The sequence below is a fragment of the Poecilia latipinna genome, unplaced genomic scaffold (genome assembly GCF_001443285.1).
Source record: "Poecilia latipinna isolate Pla-1442-1.1 unplaced genomic scaffold, P_latipinna-1.0 Scaffold232, whole genome shotgun sequence".
Lineage (NCBI taxonomy): Eukaryota > Metazoa > Chordata > Actinopteri > Cyprinodontiformes > Poeciliidae > Poecilia > Poecilia latipinna.
The window spans coordinates 457,820-482,162 of NW_015112848.1; the positions used below are offsets into that span (position 1 = coordinate 457,820).

The window sequence follows — 24,343 nt, forward strand, 5'->3', positions numbered from 1 at the left end:
GCGATAATAAGTCGAGATTTCTTTCCTTTTTTTTTTTCTCCATGTCCCCTTAGGGGCTCCGTACAGTTCAGACTGATCAGTACCAAATACAAATTTTGGATTTTGTGACCATCATTTCTCCTCATTGCTTCCACCAGCATAGAAGCATAAAATGCCCCTGACTACCCCGTCTGCATCCTGTTATGCTGCTCAAAAAATACTATCGTCTCCTCATTGATAGTGAATATAAAACCAATTTTCGAGGTTTAAAAAACTTCCAAAACAGGAAAATTCTGCAAGTTGTTTGAAACCTTTTAGAACATACTTTTCTCCTTGATTCTTAATTTTACAATCCCTTTAGGCATCACACCGCGGCGAAGATGATTTTCTGGAGTTAAAACCAAACATTTAGTTTTGCCCCACTGATAGTATTTAAATATTGATTTTGACAACCCTACTCAAATTAATTACATTGTATTGTCACCAATGTGAAAGACAGTGCCAAAAGAGCTTGATGATAAAAGGACATAACGATTCAGTTCCTGTAAAGATCTAATTTTGTCATGAAAAATAAAATAGTAAATAAATGACCCATTAGTTCAGAAAGAATGTTTATTGTTCCCATATAAAAATTATATACATGTGCAATATCATTTCTTCAAATTGTTTCCTATAAATACAACACATCTTGCAATGTTTCTTAATGGTTTTTGGACAAAACCAGAAAAAAGAAATTCTGAAAATTAAGGCATCTAAAAAAAAAAATGTTAAAGCACTTCTCATTAGAGAGATGTTAGGCTTTCTGCTGTTATTCCAGCATCTTTGGCCATGGAGTAGAAATGGCCTCTCTTTTCCATCAGATTGCTTGGAGAATCAAATTCTACAATTTGACCAGCATCGAGGACCATCACCCTGTGGAGCAGGAACATGTGTTAATGTCATAACATACCGAGAGGTGTTTATTCTGACAGTGATAAAAGAAAACATAGCAAAATGAAAGAGACATGCACGTGCACTGTTTGTGTTTTATGCAGAACAATAAAGTCAGTGAAGAAACAAATATGAACAGTAGGCAATATGAGGATAACAAGCTTTTTCATTATATTTTCAAGGCCATTCTCCGCTTTGAGTCTGTTTCAGGGTTTCATGTTTATTTTCACTAAAATATTTCACATTCAAGCTTTAAAAGTATTTTAGACAAAAAACAATTGCAGTTCTGTAAAAATGTAATGCGTTTTGTCTTCAGGTGGTGTAGGTCACAACATAAACAGTTATCTTATTACAACATATTCTTTATGACCACGTCTCAAGGCAACACTTGACAATATCGACTTTAAAAATGTGAGTTATGGGCTAGGAAGCGGTCAAGTCTATGGTGCTGTTTTAACATGCTTTACATGTCACTCACTTTATATTTGAGTCATTCTTCCCTGACTCGAAAACAGAGACGTTTCACAACGTATCAAGTGAGAAAGAATTGCACCATTTATGTGCAAAAAGCTGCACACTTAAAGCACTTTTAAGTACTGTTCAATTTCAGTGAATGATTAGGTAGTGCTGCAAACAGTATAATTATAGCAGCTACTCTGTGTTACTCATCCAGTCTAAAGAGGAACTAATTAAATAATTTACGTGTAAATTATTTCATATTAATTGTGTTTTTTATTATTCTTATTCATTTTAGATTGTATTTATCCCAGATTTTATATTTTGAATTTTGCTTTTATATTTTACATTCCCTTTTATTTGTGTATGGACATATATCTCTTAACTGATTGATTGATTGATCAATTGTGATTTTAAACCATTTGAATCTCCCTCAGACACAAACAAGCATTTAAAGTAGAATGAAGCATCTGTGAGGACATTTCAGACATTCGTGCCGAACGCGGACTCACCTGGAGCTGTCCATGATGCTGTGCAGACGGTGGGCGATGGTGAGCACCGTGCAGTGGGAGAACTCTTTGCGGATCGTAGTCTGAATCAGGTCATCTGTCTCCAGGTCAACGGCTGCAGTGGCCTCATCCAGGATCAGGATCCGAGACTTTCTCAGCAGAGCCCGAGCCAGACACAGCAGCTGCCTCTGACCGACACTGGAAGAGACGGGCAGATGTTCAGATCTTATCTGGAGCTCTCAGAAATTAAAATAAAATCCCATGTGGACACTCACTGGGACTGAGATCAGGCTAGACTGAAGTGTTGTGTACATGTGGGACAAACATCTTATTTTAGGAAGGAATTGTGTTGGGAACGATATTGTTTTGGAATAATCAATTGTTAATTAATTTGCAGTTTACTGAAAACTCAAGTATTCCAGCAGTTTACAAACAGCTGCACGTTTTCACATTCTGCATTTCTTTACTGTGACTTGAATTGTAATCACTGTTTAAGTTTATGCTGCCCACCTGAGGTTTTCTCCTCCCTCTGCAACCTCATGCTGTAATTCTTCCTTCAGCCCAGCTACATAGTCCTTCAGATGAGACAGCTCCAGCACTCTCCAGAGCTCCTCATCGCTGAATTTGTCAAATGGATCCAAGTTCATCCTCAGCGTCCCAGAGAACAAGACTGGATCCTGCACTCCAGAAGCTCATAGGTTAGCATACTTAGCAGAAAAGATTATCTTGTTTCTGCATTTGTTTTTGTCTTTGGTGTTTACCTGTGGGATGATTGTGAGTCTGTTTCTTAGATCGTGCAGTCCAATTTTAGAGATATCTACATCATCAATTAGGATATGTCCATCAGCTGCTTCAATTATGCGAAACAGGCAGTTTGTCAGGCTCGATTTTCCAGCTCCAGTGCGGCCCACTATACCGATCTGAAGGTAATGAAAGAAAACTTCAATTTAGCATAAAATTGAGATCCAAATATGATAATTTATTTATTTTTTTTTTTTTTTTGCATAACCCATCTTTTAGAAAACACAGACAGTTGGAATAGGATGAATGAATAAAATTATTTGACATTTTTACTCAGATTGCAGCCAATAACTGCATTAATGTTAAATTTGCTGTGTTATTTAAAGCCAAGGAATGTCTCAATCTAAAGTTGTGGGTCTCCTGGAGAGCTTTCTCAAACTCCAGATATGAAGGGACGGACAATCCTGACACAATCTGGTGTGTTAATAATGTGGTGCCATCATGCAACTGGACATTTAATATGACAAATGTAGGACATACAAAAATGTCAGTGTCATTTGGAGTATCCCTATGTTTTGTCAAGGCTCAACATTCCTTCAAATCAAGAGCATAGTGGAAAAGGACCAATTGCAGAGCAGCAACATTAGTCATTAATAACTACAATGTGCAAAGCAAAGAACCTAATTTAAGAAGTCTAAAACTAAATCTACTAGTAAACTCTGTCCACACACAAATAGCTTCAAAGATAACATTTTGTAAGACAAATTATCATCCAAAGATTGACATCAGAGAGGTGTTAGTCTGTTCCTTTTATGCCCTTAACTACAATGTTCAAGGTGTGAGACAAATACTGTATGTGATCTGTTTTGTCACCTCCAGCAACATGTGCACAGAAAACTCTCTGTATTGCAGAGGGAGCTACCCTATCCACACCTTACACAAATCAAATACATTGTACAATTTCATATATTTTTAGACATTTCTAGTATGTAAACTAGAAATGAACATTGTGAGACAACAAAGGTGAGAACAAAAACAAACGTTCTTCATTATGTTTCCTCTTTGTACAATAAACTCAAACCAGCCAAACCAATATTGACATTCTTTATAAGTAAGGTTTAATACCGAAGAAATGTGAATTATTACCATCTACATCTATCGGGTTTCTAAGCAATACATATTGGTTTTATTTTTTGTTAATTTAGTGCATATCAAACAAATGACTTGGACTGGTATGAGGCACAAAAGTCCCAAATGGAACATCTGTAGTGCCAAGAATTTCACAAGGGTGATTTATTGCATTAAAAAAGTAAACTTATGTCTCTGACATTTGCTATTTGCTCCTTTCTTTCTAGATGTGGTTTGTCCAGATTTAATGCCAATACCAGAATAATAATAAAAAGTAAATCAAATCTCATCAACAAAATAATCCAGGAAACATAGGTGGCCTAAATTAGGCCACAAATAAAATTAGCTGAGAGGAACAGAGTCAACAAGAGATGAGGGCTGTTTTCTAAAGATGAAAGGCTAAGAAAAAGAAGAGAAGAATATGGTTGATTTATTCCATAGCTCACAACAGACCTATCCTATCTGTACTTGTAGTTCACAACGTTGTTATTATGGTCTAATTAGAAAGTTTTTATATAATTATTTCACAATTTATTCAATATTCTAATTTACTGCAGATTGAGTTCCTTCAAGTTTTGCTGTTTTTCCTGATTTAAGAGAAATGGGAACAACATTTGCCCATAAATATGGTCCATTAAAGCACCGTTCCCTTTTAGCTATTGTCGTTTCTCTTTGATGTCTGATATTACTTGACATTTAGGTTTAGGGTAAATCTACTGAGCTTCATTCCCTTATAGTTTTAAAATATGATGCTTAAGTTGGTATCTGTATGCAGAATTTGTGACAGTCAATGAGTTTAGAAAATCTAAATAAAAAGGTGTGGACCTAAAAACCTGGCGGCTGTTTGCATTTCTTCAAAGAACAATTATGCTCAGTTAAAATTAAGTTAAACTACTTAAAAACTACAGTTTTGTAAGATTTCACATTTTGATTTAGTTCAATTTGCATGTTATTTCCTTTTTGATAATAACCAGTTGCCCTTCAGGTGATGATCAAATTCAGATTGTTTGCCAATAAATGAGATGCAATGAGTTGACCTTAATATAACCTTCCTGGTATAAAATGAACACACGGACACATTTATTAATTCAAACCCCCTTTTTTTTGTTTTTGAATGATAGAAGGTTGGTTCATAAACAGTGACACACACCTACGTTAAAAGAAAATCTCCCACACACAAACCTTCTCAGTGCTGCCAATGTCACAGGAAATCCCTTTCAGGACCAGGTCCAGTTCAGGTCTGTAGCGGACCTTGTAGTCTACAAACTGCAGCCTTCCTGCTTCAGGCCACTTCTCTGAAGGCCGATCCTGAGTCACCCAGGGAGCCTGAAGAACAACAGGCTCATCAGTGACGTTATCAAGTTAGGCTGATAATGTTCAGAATGTATCCGTGACGTATATCTGGTGGAACTATCCAAATGTGTAATACACGTGTCATATATAATATCATTGTAATATGGACATAGCAGTATTGCATACCAGAGTATAATACTAATGGCAGTGGAACACATGATGCCATGATAATATCGTAATTTCCAATACAACAGCTCAACCAGTTGTATACATGATTTGATAACCACACAATATAGGCGGACACAGATAGGTTGGACTTGTCAGTAAACCCTGCAAGTGCTGAGTGTCAAAGCTCCAACACATGCTCACTACTCTAAAATGTTGACTCAGCTGTTAAATCAAACAGGCTGGATGCTTTCAAGTGGAAGTGAAAGGCATTCCTTACTGTCTTGTTAATTTGGCTAATATATGTTTGAGCACTCGGAGGCGACCCGACGGTTTAAAAGGACAAAAAACTAAAAGAATGGGACACCGAATAATTCAACACAGGTTCTTGTTTGATTATTGCATCGAGTGTGTCAGATTCAAATCTGAGTTAATAAAGTCAGTTGAACAATTAGGATACAGTCCTATATATTCCTTTTTGCAGCGCAAAGCAGACATAGTACATGTAGGCAACAACCAGTTTCTCCAAATGTTATGCCAAAAATCCTATGAGAGGATATATGAAAAAGAAGAAAAGAAAAGAAAAGCTGATGTCATGGAAATGTAATGGTGATTTTACAGTAGAATACTGTGAATTTCACTGAGCATGTGAAAACAGCTCACATACTTAAAAAAAAAACACCACAGCGATTGATGGTTAAAGAATTTCTCCATTCTCTATTTCCTCACGCTGTGATCCAAGTGACATACGTCTTCTATATGCCATACAAATGTCAACATAGGAAACAGCGAGACAAGCAGATCTGTAGTGGAGAAATAATAAAGGACAACATACCTCATTCTCAAGCTCAGAGTATTCACTGACTCTCTCCACAGCTACAATATTAGTCTCCAGCTCTGAGGTCATCCTTACCAGCCAGTTGAGGGTTTGAGTTACCTGGAAATCCAAAGAAGGAATAGAAATTAAATTGTTTTTGCTGGTTTTGTTAATATCTTCACTCATTACTCCTGTTATTTTAGTGCTATTTGTCCTAAAGTACAGCTAAGGAGATTTAGCGACTCACATTAAGGGCATATGATATGGACAGACCAACCAGGCCACTCTCAAGGGAGTCCCTGGATATTACAGCAAAAAGAGCAGCAAAAAACACCACAAGGTTTCCCAGAAACTCCAGGCGGATGGCCAGCCATCTGTTGAGTAAAACAAACATCATACACTGAAACCGACAAATATACATTTTGAAAAGGTGCTCCATCAAAAATCTGCCATCACTTAGTACTTTTAAAAAGTATTATTTTGAAGGTCTCCTTCCATTACTGACCTGTTTGACACGATCCACGGATAGACGCTTTTCAGGTTTTCATCAATAGTTACTTCATTGTGTTTCAGGAAGCGTTCCTGATGGTTGTAGGCTCTTATCACAGACAGACCTGACACAGTCTCACCAAAGTGAGAGTATATAGGCGAGCGAGACACTGAGTCCAGGCGGCGCAGCTGTCGTGAAGTTGCTACGTAGAATCGCTGGTGGTGAAGAGAAAACAAAAAATTGATAACAGTTGATTTTGGGTTGATCATTTTAGAAAAAGCTTTATAAAACCACGACACTTTTCATCACACCTCTCCCAGAACAGATTGTTTATTTGACAAGATACACTTTTGCAATAAATATTATCTATGTAGTGTGGAGGGAGGACAAGGAAGGGGGGCTTTACTAATAATGTCTGTGGGTAATGTGTGTATGTATTTTTTGGCTGCCAGTTGCCAGTAGCCTCTGCAGGCAACTGGCAGCCATTTAGCAGCAACTGGCTAAATGGGCCAAAAATGGTGGCCCGTTTTGGAGAGGTACAAGGAAACCTAGAGAGTAGATGAGGATGAGATGAATTGTGGTTGAGGGTGGAAATGCGATGGTGTCCACCTGAAATGGTGTTCTTTGTTGAACTGAGCTCCAGAAAAAGACCTGCTCCAGATCCTGCCCTGAAATGTTAGGATTTTTACTGATGGCCATTTGCCTTTGTTTTTTTTTGTTTTTACTGGACAGGTTTTAGGACAATATACTGGCATGTTTTATGTGACTATTTTTAAAATGCTAATGTTTTTAACATTAGCAATGCAGTAGCAGTGCACCTCACTAAAAATTAGTCGTAGTTTGTCTGGAGACGTTTTATAGAATAGCTTAATTGTTAATGAGCTTCCACAAGTTGATGTTCTTCAAATGTTTGCCACAGCAAAGATATTGGTATGATTACAGCAATGTTAATCATAATCATCTCCAGCTGGTTTGGTTCAAGACTTGATCTCGTCTTCCTCAGAGTTTGATGCCAGTTACACGCTTCAAAACAGTTGGCACCAGACTCATAACTCTTCATTAATTTGCTCAACTAAATTCATTGTGTGCAGGCGAAAAGGTAATTGTTTTTATAATTTCTGAGCAAAATGTTTTCACCAATCATGTTACGTATTATAATGCAACAGAACCCCGTGAAATACTGAGTGCTATTCCTAAATCTTTACTAACTTTAAACTTTTAGGGAGCCCTGGAGTTTTGAATCGACGGAAAACCTGGGATTAGTTTAGTTACTGTGCACGACACTGTTAACTATTCAGTAAAAAAAATAAAATAAATTAAGTAATGCAGGAAAAAGGTATTTACTTTTTCACAGAATTGTTAAGGCTTCAATCACCAAATTAATGTTTTTAATCTATTTTAGAAAAGATGCTTGTAAACAGATATTTTATACAAAAGCATAACAGTCTGTGGAGGTTTTCTGCTATATTTTTTTTTTATAATTTAGTTGATTTAAAAGCAAAGTAGAAGCACTTTAACATCTGTGCCTCAGCTCTGATTTATCCATGACAAGCTCAGTAAAAGTGGAAATCTGTCCTTGTGGTCTAACAATTTAAACATTTTAGAAGTAAGTGAAGAGACCAATTTCTCGCAGCTAAAGAGTGGAGGACCCATCTGGCTTATACAGATGATAATGGAAGCACGTACAGGTGCTGAGGTTGAGAGCTCGACTGAGAAGTCAGCTCAGGCTGCATGCTACTTCACCATCCAGCTTTCTTCCTATAACCCTAACTACAGACAAAAAGAGTGAATAGGGATGTGAGTCAGTAACAGCAAAGAGAAGATGACTTCTGTTCACATCAAGGGGGCTTTATTGTAAGCCATGCTTGATCTTGAACTCTGCAATTTAGATGAGGTAAGTTAAAGTGCCTGTTAGCATTTTTTGTGTATTATTACTAACAGAGGGTGAAACTAAGACAGGAGAGTCACTTAGTGTACCAGATTTAAAAAAAAATATTATAATATTATTGTTTTGTGGCACTCTATCATTTATTCTTTTCCATATTGTTTCAATCTGCCTGTGTTTGGGTTCACTCACCTGCACAAAAAAGTAAATCACAGCCAGAGGAACGATGATGATGGTGAAGAACGGAGTCGCCAGACAGATGACAAACAGTGTCCCCAGTACGCCTAGTAGACACAAGATCCAGGAGCGGAACGACTGAGGGATGGCTTCATCCACTGTGAATATGTCCTACAGGAAGACAAGAAGGGTGTAAGGTGACTTACTATCGTTAATCTTTATTTAGTTACTTATAATGACTGAGTGCAGACTAAAACAGTAAAATCTCAAAGGAGATTTGCAAGGGTGAATAAATACAGCAATGATAAAAAAAAAAAAAATAATAATAATAATAATAATAATAATAATACATAAATAGAGCCCCACCTTGGCAAATCGGTTAACGACTCTACCAATTGGTGTTGTGTCAAAGAAAAGCATAGGCACTCTGAGAATGTTGTTTAGCAGTCTTGAGTGCAGAATCCGAGACGCGTTGACTGAGGCATTGGCTAGGAGAAGTGTGCCAAGGAACACTAAAATACCTGTAACATAAACATATATGGTGAATGTCCCATGTGAGTGTCAGTAACGCACACACAAACTGAAGAAACAATCATTCTGCCCAAAATCACACCTAAGATAAGCTCAGACTGAGCTATTAACCTAATATTTGTGTTTTTGGACTGTTAGGAAAAGCTGCAGTGACAGATGAAAAAACCCTGCATGCACATGACCATTTCCTTGAAAGTCATCAATGGAAAATTTTATACCACCATAAAGCACTTAGGCACCAGCAACATCATTCTCCACAAAAATTATTTGCAATATAATTCAACTTCTGATTCTTTAGCAAGTACTTCCCACTGGTCTATAGAACCAGAACATGGCCGCAAAAATACATTAAATGTTAAAAAACTTTAATGTAGGATGTTATTTAACACCTTCGCAGAGCTAAGTTTTCAACCACAATACCAGCTTAGTGTTCTCCATTGTCTTTACCAACAGTTTCCATATCAACAATGTTCCCATTAAAGAGAAGCTGTAAAGGTTTATAATTGAATAGTTATTTTTTCACTGCCTGAAATGACTTGGAGGTTGAACACATTTCAGATACTGCTGTTTCAGCAAAGAAAATTAAACAATAAGACACACAATATAACAATAAAAGAGAAAGTCATTAACTCAAGGTTGAACATCAGTAAGCAGAAAAGTGTTATTTAAGCGCAAACTGGTGCATAGAATTAAAAAAAAAATGTATTTCCAAGAGTCACATCCTGTCACTCTTGGACAGAAAATGTATGCTCTTGAATGTACACCTCACAAAATAATTTTGAGGCACTTTCGGTGCAATCTCAAGTCATTAGAGATTAAAAACTTCAGAAAACCGTGAATATTACATGATTTCTACAACCCCCACAAAATCTGAAATATTCAACTTCACTGCTACGTCATAACCACAGCCCAAGTTACAACTTGTCAGCCCAGGTATTAAGTAAGTGAGATATTGTAGTGTAAGCAAACCAAATGACTTAAATCTGAAACTTATAAAATAAAAGGGCAGTTACCTTGAGCCAGTCCAAGAGCACCAAACACTCCTACCCTGGTGTCCCTCTTCTGGGAAGGGTATGTGATGTTATAGTAAGCTGCTGCATCATTTGTCCAGTCACTCAGCCACAAGTTTTGACCAATGAATGCAACATTTTGGATGAAGTAAATGAAGATGATCCAAAAAGTATACCACCATCCCATGGCCCTCAGGTATTGGAGATACACTGAGAATTTTACCTGGATGTTAATGAGAGAGCACACTAAGAAGACAGACTCTACAGTTTCATCTTTTGGTTTACTTCAGTTGCTATATGAGGTAGGCTCAAATTGTATACCTTCCCCGTTTCCATAGTCTCCTTTTCTATTAGCTTTTGACCTTTCTTTGTCTCACCAATATCTTCAGTTGGTTTTAAAGTGCTGTTTTTCCTTAGTCTGAAACTGTAGAAAAGACAAAAAAAAACATGAGTACAATAATATATTTTGAATGAGAAGTATCAAGAAAAACAATGTCATTTGCTACTTAAGACAACAATGTGATCAAACCTGGACCCAGTTCCTCTTTGGCTGCGACGGATGCTGTTTTCTCTCTTCAGTGTGAACGAAACAGCGTCCTCTGGAGGAGAGTCTGCCTGAGCGTCATCTCTCTCAGGGATGGTTTCTAAGTCTTCTATATCTTGGTAACCATCTGCAAAGGCATTGATCAAAAACCATCCACATGATTACACAGGGATGCTCAACGCAGCATCATTTTCTGTAATGATCCAATACACACATACTGTAATAATGCAGCCTTTTATAGCCATGAATGATGCAATTACCTTCTTTTGAATGTGTCTGATTACTTTGCTCTTTGGCGTATGTGTCCAAAAAGTCTGAAAAAGCCCCTTTACTAGCACGAAGGCTCTGGTAGGAACCAACCTCGGAAACCTGTCCGTTTACTAAAACTACTACTTCATCTACGTAAGGCAGGAAGCTGATTCCGTGAGTCACCAGGACACGAGTCTGCAGGGAAAAAAGCATATTCAATGATACATGCATATTTTCTATTTTAGTTTTTTTTTCCCTATATTGATACAAAAATTATGGTAAACATTACAGATAATGATAGTATTACATAAAGCCTAATTTAAATAAATTTTCATCTAATGGGATTCTTTTAATATAGTTCAGCCACTAAGAAACAGTGAACTACTTACACTTCCTGTCATTATTTTCGGAAATTCTCATAATTGCAGCGAGTATCATAAGTTCAAATCAAATAAATTGGGTTTTGATGTAGCAGGAAGAGGCAAAGTCAACAATAGAGACTGTATAAGATGTGATGGATGCACCCATCATGTTTCTTATCTGCACAAGTCTTTGGGTGTTTGTGTAGACTGGGTTTGTTTCACTTTCAGTTTTAGTGTTGTAGACACTAGAGCAGGACAAGTACAAACCTTGTTTTTTAGAATTCCTTTAGGTCCAATAACGTTATCAAATAGATGCTTTCCAACATGAGAGTCAACAGCAGACAGGGGGTCATCCAACAGTAAAATATCAGCCTGACTGTAAGCTGCTCTGGCCAAGCTGACACGCTGTTTCTGTCCTCCTGAGAGATTGATACCCTGAGAACAAAAATGAGAGCACACACTTGATAATATGAGGCTTCATAACCCCACAAGGTTTTTATTTTACCTCACACCCATATAACATTCGGTCAAAACTCACATGCATACCTACATGTCTGAACCAAAATCTAAATACACGAACCTACCTTTTCTCCGATCTCAGTGAGATCTCCTGCAGACAGCAGCTTGAGGTCGGGGCCCAGAGCACACGCCTCCAGTATGTCTTCGAACCTCTGCTCTTCATAGGGAGAGCCGAACAAGATGTTATCCCGCAGAGTGGCATTTTGGATCCAGGCTTGCTGTGGTACAAATGCAAGAGAGCCCTGGGTGGAAATACAAAAAGAACATAAGGTGCAAGTCTCATGTAGCCACACTCTTACTTTCAGATTGAATGCCACTTATTTTGCATTAGGGTTGGATTGTTTCCAGTAATAAGCAACTCTGATGATTAAACGGAAGTTTTCATGTTTCCTTGATCAAGCATGAAAGCTTCTTCAAGCTTTCATGCTTGATCTATGGGCCCATAGATCTATGGGCTATGCAAAACATGTTCATTAAACGTTTTGTAAAACAAAACCCACTCTCAGATTATGAGATGTGCCCTGCACTTTTGCTGGTTTACTGTGTCTCTTGTCACTTGAAATCCAAATAAACATCTGCTGGCTGTGCCCCCTATAGCGATAGCTCAACATTTACACTTGCACTTCATGCAGGTGAGATTTGTTTCAAACATGAATGGTACGTCAACAACAAAACACAGTAGCCATACTGCAGCACACACAGCTATAAATTCAGCCGACCTCAGGCTGGAAGTAGTAGAGACCCATGTGGAAGTGGAAATACGTGCAAAAAGTGAATCAGAGAAGCTGAAATAAAATATTAAAACACACATTCCAATTTTCTAAAAACATTATAATGTCAATGATAGACATTTCTAAGAAAATGAAATGCTTAAGGTGTTGTTTTCATACTCCAGTTAAATGAACGTGCCACTTAATGGCTGTTTTGTACGTTTTTCAAGGATGTCTTTTTTGTGATGTTGCCACTTAGCAGAATATTATATATTTTAGATTACAGCACTTGTAGAGTACTTTTTTTTATCTGATATATGACTTTTTTTATTATTATATTACAGAACTTTGTCCTCAAACAGAGCAGCTACTAGAAAGTTTTAAGAGTAAACTTGACAATAGATATTTTAATTCAATGTGAATCTTTGTCTTTTCCTCAACTTTGTAACAACGTTTTTATTGATTCAAGAAAGCTTGTTATATCATCCCTGTTGCATTTATAAACGTTTTTAAGTGCAACTGTGCTCCCCCTATGCAAATCCTTTTGAAAAAATATCAAATTGATAATAGAAACAGGGTCAAATTTTCTCTACAGGTTTCTCGAAAACAGTTTTTCTGAGCAAAACAATAACCAATACTTCACTGGACCACCCAATGATTCAAACTTGAATCTTTTCATAAGGGATTAAAAACACACTAAGAAAAAAGAAGATATCATTAAGCATACTAATGCAATTCAATAAACATTAATCAAGCCTTTAATCAAGCAGTACCCGAATGTTGATGAAGCCTTTGGTGCTGTGCATCTCCCCTAGGAGGGCTGACATGAGTGATGATTTCCCTGAGCCCACAGCTCCCACTACGGCTACCAGCCGACCAGGTTTGATATCCAGCGACACACTGGGAAACACAGGCAGAAATCATATTGTATATCCTCCTAATTTTAAAAAAAGATTAAAAGGGAATTTTGTGGCCCAATATTGCGATACATATATGGCTGAAACCAGACATGTACATAAACTTTGTAAACAGATCATAACCTTTTTCTTGTTTGTGCTTTTCAGCGTCTGATATTTTAATTCACATTTGAGCTACGTGAAGGCCTAATTCTGGACGTACCTAAGACATCCAGAAAAAACCCGTGCCAGCATGGAAACATCAAAGAAATCATTCAGAATACAAGAAAGAGAATTGCAGAGCTCCACAGGTCTGGTTCATTGCTTGGTTTCCAGATGGCACATTTAGCATAAATTGCATGGGAATCTCAAGCCAGCTGTCAGAAAACTGGTTCCATCAATACACCTCATGGAGATTGGCACAGTGAAATAAATCCAGTAAGTGTCTGTGAGCAAGACGGCCCACAAATGAATAAACTACATTCGTATTTTCAGGAAAATGGGAAAAATAAACTATTTTGCGAAGGTTGAACCAAGTCCTACAGTTTAAAAAACAATTCTACTAAATACTAAGGAGACATGTAAACTTTGGATTTCAAGAACGTAAAAGAAATAAAAAAAACTTCTTCAATGTTCTGTTGTTATTCTGGCATATAGTAAATAGGGGAAAAAAAACAACAATCCTAACTTTAAGAAAACAGCAAAAGTTTAGTCTGATTTAACATCTGGTTTCAACTGTGCCCAGGAATTCTTGTACAATAAACAAAGCAAACATACTTTTTCAGTAGAGGCTCAGAGTCTTTTTCCCAAGCAAAGGACCCGTCTGATATGTTGATAGCAGAATCTAAAAGAAAAACATTTAATGCAAATTAAAAAAAAAGAAAAACAGTAAATCTGACAGATTTGATCAACATGTTATCATCACTTCTCAGGATAGAAAAAAAAAAGACAGACTTACTAAAACTCGGGTCATGACGCACGATGTCGCTGTCAAGATCATCTCCTCCCAGAAACTTCTCCAGCCTCTTTTTAGACACCGTTGTCTGACGTGTGAAATCAGCAGATAGTTAGAGTTTTATTACAGCTCTGACTTGTGTCCAAGTAGCAATTACAGCAGTCTATCTACCTGCACAATGGAAGCAATTAGCATCGGAAGCATGGCCAGAGGAAATCGAAGGATGTTGAACAGAGAGATTGAAGTGAAGGCTTTCTCGGCAGTTAGTATGTTGTCTGAGCTCACACCAACAAACACAGCAAACGTGGCCAGAGAAACCTGTCCATAAACAAAGCACAGGCCGGGTTAGCATCAAGGATCCTTGCAGGATTTTAGTTTCACTTTGAAAGCATCTGACGTGACTCACCAAAGCAGGGGCGCAGGTGAAGATGAAAGTGGAGACGGACGTGAGATAGGCAAACTTCCTCATCACCTTCAGTTCTTCTCCTCTGATATCTTCAACTTGAGCCATGAAGGACGGCTCCCACGCAAACAGCTTCAGAATCTGTTGAGAGATGGTGGACGAGGACAAGGTGAAAACTTGAGGCATGAAGAAAGTATACCGCAGGATGTAAATATGACATAGAGAGTTCAAATGTCTCCAAACAGTAACAGACAAAATAAATTACCTTGATTCCATTGAGCATTTCGTTCATTATCTTCATTCTCTTGTCTTTGAACTTCATGTTTTCTATCTGAAAAGCAGAGGTAAAATACTTCATTATTCATCCATTAATAATGAAGTAACAAAATAGATATCAATATTAATAAGCAATCCTAAGGGGTTGGTAAACATTTATACTCTTAAGTACAAGCATTTATAAAATGAATGCAAGGGTTGATGACCTGAGACTAAATATTATGACTATGATAGGAAACCATTAGCCTTTTGTCAAGACTAAGTCACAACGTAGGCAGATAAGGTTTTATAATGCTTTACTGATTTTGATAATGTCAACAACAAACCAAAAATGTTTTCCTTGGAGCATGATGCTAAAAAATTAGTTCAAACACTTGACTTTATAGGTCCACACACAATAAAGTGTATTGAAGAAAGTTAGTTGGAGGAAAAACTGCTCTTTTTTTTTTTGCTTCAGGACTGGCTTAACAATAAGAATGTGAGAGGTGTGTATGGAGGGTCTTGACCCAATGACCGACTAGGCCTCGTAAATCTACCAGAAACTCAAAAATTCTTGAACTTTGCCTCACTCTTTACTCAAGGCTGCAGTTATCTCTGTTGTTTGCTCATCTTTTCCCAACTCACTTCCTCTCAACTTTCCATCAACATGCGTGAATACTGCGCTCTCTGAACAGAGCTCTGCTGTGTTATGTGTAAATAAGTAGCATAGATATACACACAATGAAGCTACAAAAGTAATTTTCTTTTACTAATTACCTTTTTGCAGCTTACTGGAAGACATAATAATCACAAATTACTAAAGGCTTGAAAATGTTCACACTCTCAGTACTACGTCTTAAAACAAATTACATGAATAAATGTGCATCTTAAACATATTCTAATTTGAGATTAACTTGCTGTATGTTGACTGTGGAAACATTCTCTTTTTATCCCATTTGCTCACCTGGAAATTTCTGGCTTTGGTTGCTAAAAATCCATTAATTGGCACCATTAGCACCATTACTAGCAGCCCAGCTAGTGTTGACGGTCCCAGCTCCAACCACAGGAAAACGATGGACACAATGATCTGCAGAGGGCAGGACCACAGCAGGTGGATGAAGTTGGTCACGTCGTTGAAGCGCTGGGCGTCTGCTGACATGAGGTTCACAGTTTCTCCGACCGTTGACTCTTTGCGGTTGTCGTTAGACATCACCAACGCCTTTGAAAGAAGAGAGCGAAAGGAAAGATGGGGAAAAAAAAACTTAAAGTTTCACTTCATGAGCACAAAAACCAAAGTATAGCATATAGAATATTTATTTGTGCAAAAAGAAAAGCAACTGCTTAAACAGTGCAACATATTGGTTGCTACAATTTTGATAAATATATGTATGCCATATATTTACTGTTTTTTATACACAGACTTCAACAAATTTTCAGAATTAAGACCCGCTGGGTTAGTAGCAGTATTTTTTTGAAGGGACAGTATTATGTTTTTTTTTACAGCCACATAGCATCATTTTATAGCTCAATCAAGTAACTACGTTACCTTCAGTTGTTTTAAAAAATACTGTATATACCAAATATGAATTCAAAGAAATTTGACTTTGTAATTTGGCACCTTGAAATTGAGTGTCTGTCTCTTTAAGAAACTCTTGCTCGTTCTGGCACTACGCCTTCCAGCAGTCATCACAACACTACTCTTCTATTAACCCTTCAACAACGTTTTTACCAGCATCGCACTGCAGTGTAGCGGATATAATGAGCTCAGCAGGTGTGAAGCCCCACCAGCTGTTTTTGCTCCACCAGCTGCTGGCTAGTCTGAAGGAGCTGAGTGGGGGACAGATGATCTGTGAGGCAGAAGCCTCACTGTCCCTTTAAGTAAAAGCTCTGCTGAAAATAATATCCTTTGACCATTCTGCTCTCTGTGTCATAGCACAAATTTAACAAACTGACATTAGCTGGTCAATTAGTTGTGGTATCTGCTCTGGTGGCCACCCTGCAGTCAGTCATATCTTAACAGTTATTCTTTAAAAACCAATAAATATGTTTATATTGGAAGTAAGGCAAAAAATAATTTTTTGGCCAGCTGACAGAGAACAGGATCCTGGGAGAGGTGGGTTGGAGTATCACTCTATGGTCCTCCTACCTGGAAAAAGCTCAGATCATTCTGTATCTTTGCAATCTCATCAATAGAACTATAAACTTCGTAATCTTTTTTTATATATATTGTTTTTTTTTTTGCAGTTTTGAACTTCTGTTATCCAGCCCCTATCAAGCCGTCATTTTGACTGTTACCTTCTTGTACACCGCAGCCATGAGGGCAGTTCGAACCTTCATCCCCAGAACGAAGCATCGTTGGAAATACTGCTGCAAGAACAATGATTGCAGAAGAGCCACCACCAGCAGCAGCACGGCATAAAAATACCCTTCCCAGGCATAGCTGGTTTTGTCCTGAGTGAAGGAGATCATCAACCTGAGCAAGAGAATAAAACATTAACCAACATATATGATGATCATGTGACACTCATAATGTTCTTGAGTATCTTGAAGGCATAGGATTACCTATACCTAGGAGTGTTTTCCTCGCTTACAAATGAGTTTCTGTTTACTTTCGTCTCAAGCTGTCCTTGTGTTATCAGTGGATGTCTCAACTAATCAATGAGGAGTAAATAGTTAAACTATGAAGGTTTAGACATTCACAAGGTCAGACTAGAGCACTGGAACAACTTTGAAGTCATTTTTTTTTTCTGATTAAAAAAATTGAAAACTTGTTTGTATGAGGGTTTTGATTGATTTAGTGGAAAATAAAAAAATCTGGTAAAGTCAAACTAGTGTTAATCGTATTAGGACCTACATAGAAACCTACATAGTGATTAACCTGTTGATTATTTCTACTTACTTCAGGAGTTGAGGACTGGCAAAAGCCAGAAGATCCTGCAGAAGTTTGAAGAAGGCAGATTCAATCAGGAGCCATTTAAATGTCTTGTAGATGGTGGTAACCAGCCATGAATTTGGATAATTTATGTCCTCCTTCTGTTTCTTCTTCTTCTTATTATTATTTTCATCGTCTTTCTTTCCTTTTTCCTCCTGATGTAAAATATGTAAGCACATTCTTTAGGAACCCAACAGCATATGGGGACCACCTGGAACAGAATCAGTGTTGTTGTCGAAAATACAATTATTATTGGGGATTAAAGACGGGTTATTTGGTGTATTTAAAGGTTCTCACCATCATCAGCACATCCTGACTCACACCTTTCCCCAGACCGTTGCTGTGAGAAGGTGCTTCCATAGATTTGCCTTGAGTTTTGATCAGTTTATCCTTCAACTCTTTTTGAAATCGGATCCGAGCTTTACCCAACTCAAACTTCATGTGATGATTGAAACGCTGGGTGATGTAGGAGGTGCTGTCCACCTCGTTCAGCTCCCACATGTCCTCCTGAACCAGAGGGGTTTTGTAGCCTTTCACCACCATGCTGGAAAAGAAAGAAGAAACCTTAGATTGCAGCACAAGAAGTAGCATTATTTAATTTTCCCTTTTAGGGGGATTAATGGAAACCATTGTAAAAGTTCAGTCTATTTACGATTTAATTCATTCATTTGGCCATCCAAGCTCTAGCTCAAATTCTTTCTAAAATGGGGTTGAATTCACCTGTTGATCCAGTTAAAAGTGATTCTACTCAAAAATGCTGCACCAGCCTCTGGATTCTGCAACGCAAAGAGCAGAAAACCAAGACATGGAGGATGTTAGAGGCAAACAAACAAACAAAGAAATAAGGATGGAATTATTTAATATACAGTACTACAAATATACATATAAAGAAGCTATTAACATAAAATTCTCACCAAATATAAAAATAGGTTGTGTAATCCTGTGTCTTCAAACTAGTTATATGTTTCCACCCATTCTTCTACACAAACTGTCTTCTGAAGGTTCTTTGGGTATTTTCTATGTAATCTGAACTTACTCTTTCTTTTTCCTTTGATTTCAATTGGATTCATGTCATGTGATCAACTGGGTTGCTAAAGGCCTTAAATTATTTCTATGAAACCAAAAGAGAGTTGTCTGCACTGTTTGGGATCACTTTCTTGCTAAAAAATCTAAACTTGTTTCATTTTCAGATTCCAATTAAAAATCACTCATTAAATTTCTTCATCTTTCCTGAAATTAAATCCGCAAATACATATTCTAAAAGATGGTGCCCACACTACGAGCAGTAATATGTCAAGCAACAGTCTCCCAGTATTTCATTGTTTTGTCAAATGTTGTGTCGCAAACCTTAAATGAGCTTCAGCGTGCTCATTACGTCTTATGCAGTTTTCACTGATAGGAGAGCGATGACTCTTTGTGTTAGATTTCTGTAATTTGTTGCATCTTCCTTGTTGGTGTGCTCAGAACTTATTCCCGGTTTTGTTGCATTTCACACATAATTCTGCCATTTGCTTTGTTTCAACTTCTTTGTATATAGAATGTGCTTGTGATCACTGGTAACTGGTGTGAATTTCATGACAGCAGCTTCATTAGGAAGACGTTTACTAGTAAATATCTTCGTAACATCTTCCCCAATGTGCTGTAGTGTTTCCATTTCTAAGCAAAAGAAGAAAAACAAAATTCACCTTTTTCACAAGCTCCTTTGTCTCTGGAGAGATGTCAGCCAAAGCAGAGAGAATGAGGGCTATCACCTCCAGACCAAAGGAAATGTAGAAAAGAGAGAAACGAGGGACATCTCTGACCTCTCCCTGGGTGTAAAGATGTTAAAGGGTAAGAGAGATGTTGTATTTAATATTTCATTCAAATATAAACCCATAGCTGATCTGTGGTTGCTCATACCAGCCTAAGGGCTTCCCGTAGGAGGGTCTGGAAAGGGAAAATGTCACAGATGACAAGGAGAAGCCAGAAAAGGAAAAGAGAAGCAGAGTCTACTGCTTTTTCTTTTCGTCTCACTCCTTCTTGACACAACGCCAGGAGGATCTGAAAAACAAAACGTATCAAATCGCAAAACAGTAAATAATCTTTACATCTTAAATATTAGAGCAAATATCTGAACCTAAAACCTAAACTTTACCCATGTGACAGCGAAGAGGACTGGGTTTGTGTAGTGTACAGCAGAATTTTTCTCTGCTGAGCTGTTTCTACCAAAGTCTTCTACTAATGTGACAATCAGGCCTCCAATGGCCGTCAGAAACAGCAGAAACACGACAAGCTGAGGAGGGAAGAGAAAGATCAGACTGATTGTTAAAACGTTTCCATCTCAGCATCAAATACTGAAAGAATCAGAGTGTTTTAATTGTACAATACCTGTTTGCAGAGGTAGAGCTTCGTCCGACGTTTTGTATTCACTTGTGATCTTTTACATAAAGACATGAGGTTCCATGGAGCGCTCAGCCAGAGGAAGCCCAGAGGGATCCAGACCAGAACTGTCTGTTCCAGACATACTGGGAGGTCAGGGTCCTCTCTCTCCAAATAGGACGCATTCTGAGGGACAAACACAAATATGTACACACACGCATCATAAACAGGTATCAGAATAATTGTAATAATCAGACTCGGCTTTACTGGCCAAGCACGTGCACACAAACAAACTTAGACTTTGGTCACTTGTTCTCAGTGTCAGATAATTTAAAATAGAAATATATAAAACTGGTGAGTGGTGTGGGGAGTTTTTGTTGTTTTCTTTTTTTTCATTTGAAAATATGTGCAGCTGTATAGTGTTTTTAAAAGAACACTTTATAGTGTTCTAAAAACAAAATGAACATTGTATAGTGTTCTTTTTGAACACTATACGAGTGCAATATGATATTTGCACTCATGTTTGAATGAGTGCAAATATGCATGCTATTGATCTGGGCTCTCCGACACTCTTCTCATCAGAATCAAAACCTGGGGGAAGAAACTTTGTCCATGGTGGCTGGCTTTTACAAATATCCAAAGGTAAAACTCCAAGTAGTTTATGTCCAGAATGTGTGAGGTCTGTAGGAACGTTGGCTGTTAGTCTCAGACCCTAGACCTGTACAAGTACTGATGGGAAGGAAGGTCAGCCCTGATGATCCACTCTGCACACCTAAATGTTTGCTACGGTGGCTAAGTTAATCCACACAGTGAGGGATGTGCACAGAACAGAATGAATAATTATGTGCAAGATGACCAGCAACTCCTTTGGGAAGTTGTACAGGAGAATGAAGCACTAAGGCAAAAACCAAGGCGCCATAGTAGTTGCCAAAACTCCCAGAGAATAATGACTCACAATTTGAAGCTCTGTTCACAAAAACAAAAAGTCAGAGAAATTTTGTATCCCTCTAGTTTGATTTTATTTATTCATATTTTGATGTATTTCCTTATACAGCCCTCTGTACTGTTTTTTTGTTGTTGTTTGTTTTAATAAAGTGATAATGATACCATTAGGTTGAATTTTTGGTTGTGTGAATTTCTGAATTATGTTGACAAGTTATTTTCTTGAGTAATTCCTGAATTTCAAACTTAATTCAATTTTGTTTGTTTACAGAGCACCAACTCACAACAAAAGTCGTCTTGAAACACTTTACAAACAAGTCATTTCAATTCAATCACAAATCAATTTCAATTGATTTTCAGGATAACATATGCTCGAATGCTTTGTTTAAACACTTTCTTTAAATTGTCACTCTCACTGTAATTTCTAAGGAGAACTGATGTTAAAGTGCGAAGACAAACAAACAACTTTAATTGTAAATGAAATCATATCTTTGAGTTGAGTCATCTTGGTAATGAGTTAAAAACTGTGGCTCTTGAAGCTTTTCAAAAAAATTGAAAAAGTTGCAAAACATTTTTATAATTTGAAAAGAACATGATTCACACACTTGAAAATCCAATCATTCAGATCCGTAACAAGGAGAAGCTCAAAATCACTGTCAGAGTTTTACAACGAGAGGTTGGAGAGTTTATGAGTTCGTTCTGTCAACTGCAGCTTAACGTAGTTTATCAGGTACATACTGTATGTTTGGAAGTTGATTGTAGTTTATTGATTACCAACTACAAATTCTGTTTTTATGTAAATAAACCAACTCTTTAACATTCTTTCATTTATAACCTTTCTTGCCTTTAAATATCTTCATTAACTTCAAAACAAAAAAAAAAACAAAAAAAAAACACTGTACTATGAGTAAAAGAAAAACAGCTGCTGTAATACTGGCGCTCTACTTTTCAGGAGAATGAGCTGCAGTATTAACTTGCTATGGTTCTTGGACTTGTTGAATCATGCCCAGGAAGAGCCTCATTGCAGTCACATAATATGTTCACAAAGGCAAAACATGTCTTTTGGTTTCCACTTACAGTTTGAAAGAAATGACACAAAAACTTTGTCAACTGTGAGGCAGAATGAATTCAAACCTTACTGTGCTTGAATTGTTTTAAATGTTGTAATAAACCCAGAACATTTTAAAGACAAAAACCGTAAACCACACAAGGAAATATAACAAGTTTTATAACAAACGTTTTATTCAATAAAAGTTAGAAAGCAGATGTCTGTACAAGAAGCAATGCTTGCATTCATCCCGAGATAAAAAACACGACTTCACTTTTGAACATCTGTAGTCTGTTAAACTCACCCAGAAGACTGACCCGCAGTACTCCTCCAGAGCCGCAGCACACATGATCCGTTGTGTTAGCTTCACTCGCCTGGCGACGATTTGACGACCAGACTCCTCGTGCCCTCTGCTCCACTGCAGCTGAGCTCCACTCAAACACTGCTGCTCTCTCCTCTGTCCACCCGCAGAACAGAGACAATTTCAGGATGTAGCTACGAAGGACTTTGATCCAGGAACCTTTGAAGCAAAACCAACCCCCCAACAAAAAAAAAAAAAAAAAAAAAAAACAGCTACAAGCAATCTAAACCAACCCGCTTTGTGAAGGTACTTCACAGCATCAACAAAAGTGTTGAGATGCTGCAGCAAAATGATAAAATAAATTCAAATCTGGAGGTTTAATCTTCTAGTGACTTGTTTTGTCCTCAGAGTACTATGATCCAATCCTTTTTGAGATGGAAAACCATACAGATGACCAAGTCTAATTTTTCTCCAGCCCATGTAAACTCCTCTACGCTCATTTTTGTCTGAGGTTTAACTTTGCAAGCAGAGAAGGGTCCATAAGTAATGACAAAGAGGGAGAAGGTGAGAGAGAGAGAGAGAGAGAGAAAAACCTTGCGTAAGTCTGACAGTGCAGTTTTCCATGTGTTGGGGGAACCGCTCTCTAAAAAAGGAAGTGTGTTTAGGAAAAGGAGGGAGGGGTTCATTATGGCCACTTTCCTGTTGTGTTTCCACTTCTCTCCATGAGAAAGAGTCTGGAATGAGGCCAATTATTTTCAGCACTAACATCAGATTTAATTAAATTCTCAACTAACATGACTTGAATAGTAATGAGCCTGATGAGAAACCGTTGTGTTTCAGTCAGACACTGATTAGTCACAGACTTGGGGGTGTGGTCATCGCAGAACCCTTTTACCTCATTCTGTTTTTGTCGAACAGGAAGAGGAGCGGACTTCAGACCCAGAGGGCACACTAAACATTCACACTGTACTTAAAGTGAGATATGTGAGATTAGGACTAGATTAACATCCCTCCATTGTGTTTACAATGTAGAGAAAAGGTAACTGAAGGGGGCCACAAAATTCTTCCACACTGCAGATGACGGAAATTAAGAGCTGCTCTGATTTATTCCTAATAGGCTATTATTATTTTGCCAAAATATTGGTTGTCAGGAGACCATTGAGAATTTTTCACCATTTTTGTAGAAGCGCGTTTGTAAAGTCAGAGCCTAATGATGGATGAGGAGGCCTGGCTCGAAGTTTCTAATTGATCCCAAAGATGCTTTGTCAGGCTGATGTCAGGACTCTGTACAGACTTTCTGCACGCCAAAAATCACTTATTGATTTGCCAATCATGTTACTAGAGTAAAGAGTGCATCTCTAGTAAAAAAAAAAATGGAGCTCCAAGTTAAAAAAAAGAGTTACTTTGTTACATGTAATCAAATTACATTTGTCAAACTTAATTTATTTATGTTTGTATTACAAGAAAACTTAGTATTTTTAACTTTTTAAAATTAATTTTAAACTTGTAACAAATTAAAACATTTTCAAGTCGGGTCACCTGTTTTCTTTTTTCAGTGACTAAACTGAAGGAAAAAGTCTTGGTATGCTGTAGCACTAAAACATTTCACTGAAACTAATGAGTCCAACTCTTGCATGAAGGCTCCACACCATAATTATCTCTACACTGAACTTGACATTTGACACAGTGGAAACAGGGAAGTACTGTTCTGCTTGAAAACACCAAACAAAGTTTATTCACTGGAATGCCAGACAGAGA

The 24,343-nt window shown here is 37.5% G+C and overlaps 1 protein-coding gene across 1 annotated transcript; it reads right to left on the reverse strand.

Annotated features, from left to right (window-relative positions):
* Positions 1-577: 577 nt before the first annotated feature.
* On the reverse strand, positions 578-22,810 carry LOC106947280 (canalicular multispecific organic anion transporter 1-like). Its single transcript, XM_015032173.1, has 32 exons — positions 22,589-22,810; positions 20,304-20,480; positions 20,071-20,208; positions 19,836-19,976; positions 19,622-19,744; positions 18,657-18,712; positions 18,234-18,480; positions 17,904-18,091; positions 17,300-17,477; positions 15,969-16,223; positions 15,015-15,080; positions 14,753-14,890; positions 14,518-14,664; positions 14,350-14,434; positions 14,169-14,235; positions 13,269-13,395; positions 11,851-12,027; positions 11,534-11,701; positions 10,916-11,099; positions 10,641-10,782; positions 10,433-10,535; positions 10,115-10,334; positions 8,937-9,091; positions 8,586-8,741; positions 6,524-6,723; positions 6,266-6,392; positions 6,037-6,138; positions 4,926-5,069; positions 2,636-2,794; positions 2,385-2,551; positions 1,878-2,072; positions 578-891 (listed from the first exon to the last, which is right to left on the reverse strand). The coding sequence occupies exons 1-32, from the start codon at positions 22,631-22,633 to the stop codon at positions 762-764; spliced, it is 4,707 nt and encodes a 1,568-aa protein (XP_014887659.1). The 5' UTR covers positions 22,634-22,810; the 3' UTR covers positions 578-761.
* Between the last annotated feature and the right edge of the window lie 1,533 nt (positions 22,811-24,343).

Coding starts and splice junctions, on each gene's coding strand:
- LOC106947280 (XM_015032173.1), bottom strand. CDS start 22,633: ATGTGTGCTGCGGCTCTGGAGGAGTACTGCGGGTCAGTCTTCTGG. Junction 11,702..11,850: donor TCACTGAGATCGGAGAAAAG/GTAGGTTCGTGT, acceptor TTTTGTTCTCAG/GGTATCAATCTCTCAGGAGG. Junction 6,724..8,585: donor TGATTTACTTTTTTGTGCAG/GTGAGTGAACCC, acceptor CTTCACCACCAG/CGATTCTACGTAGCAACTTC.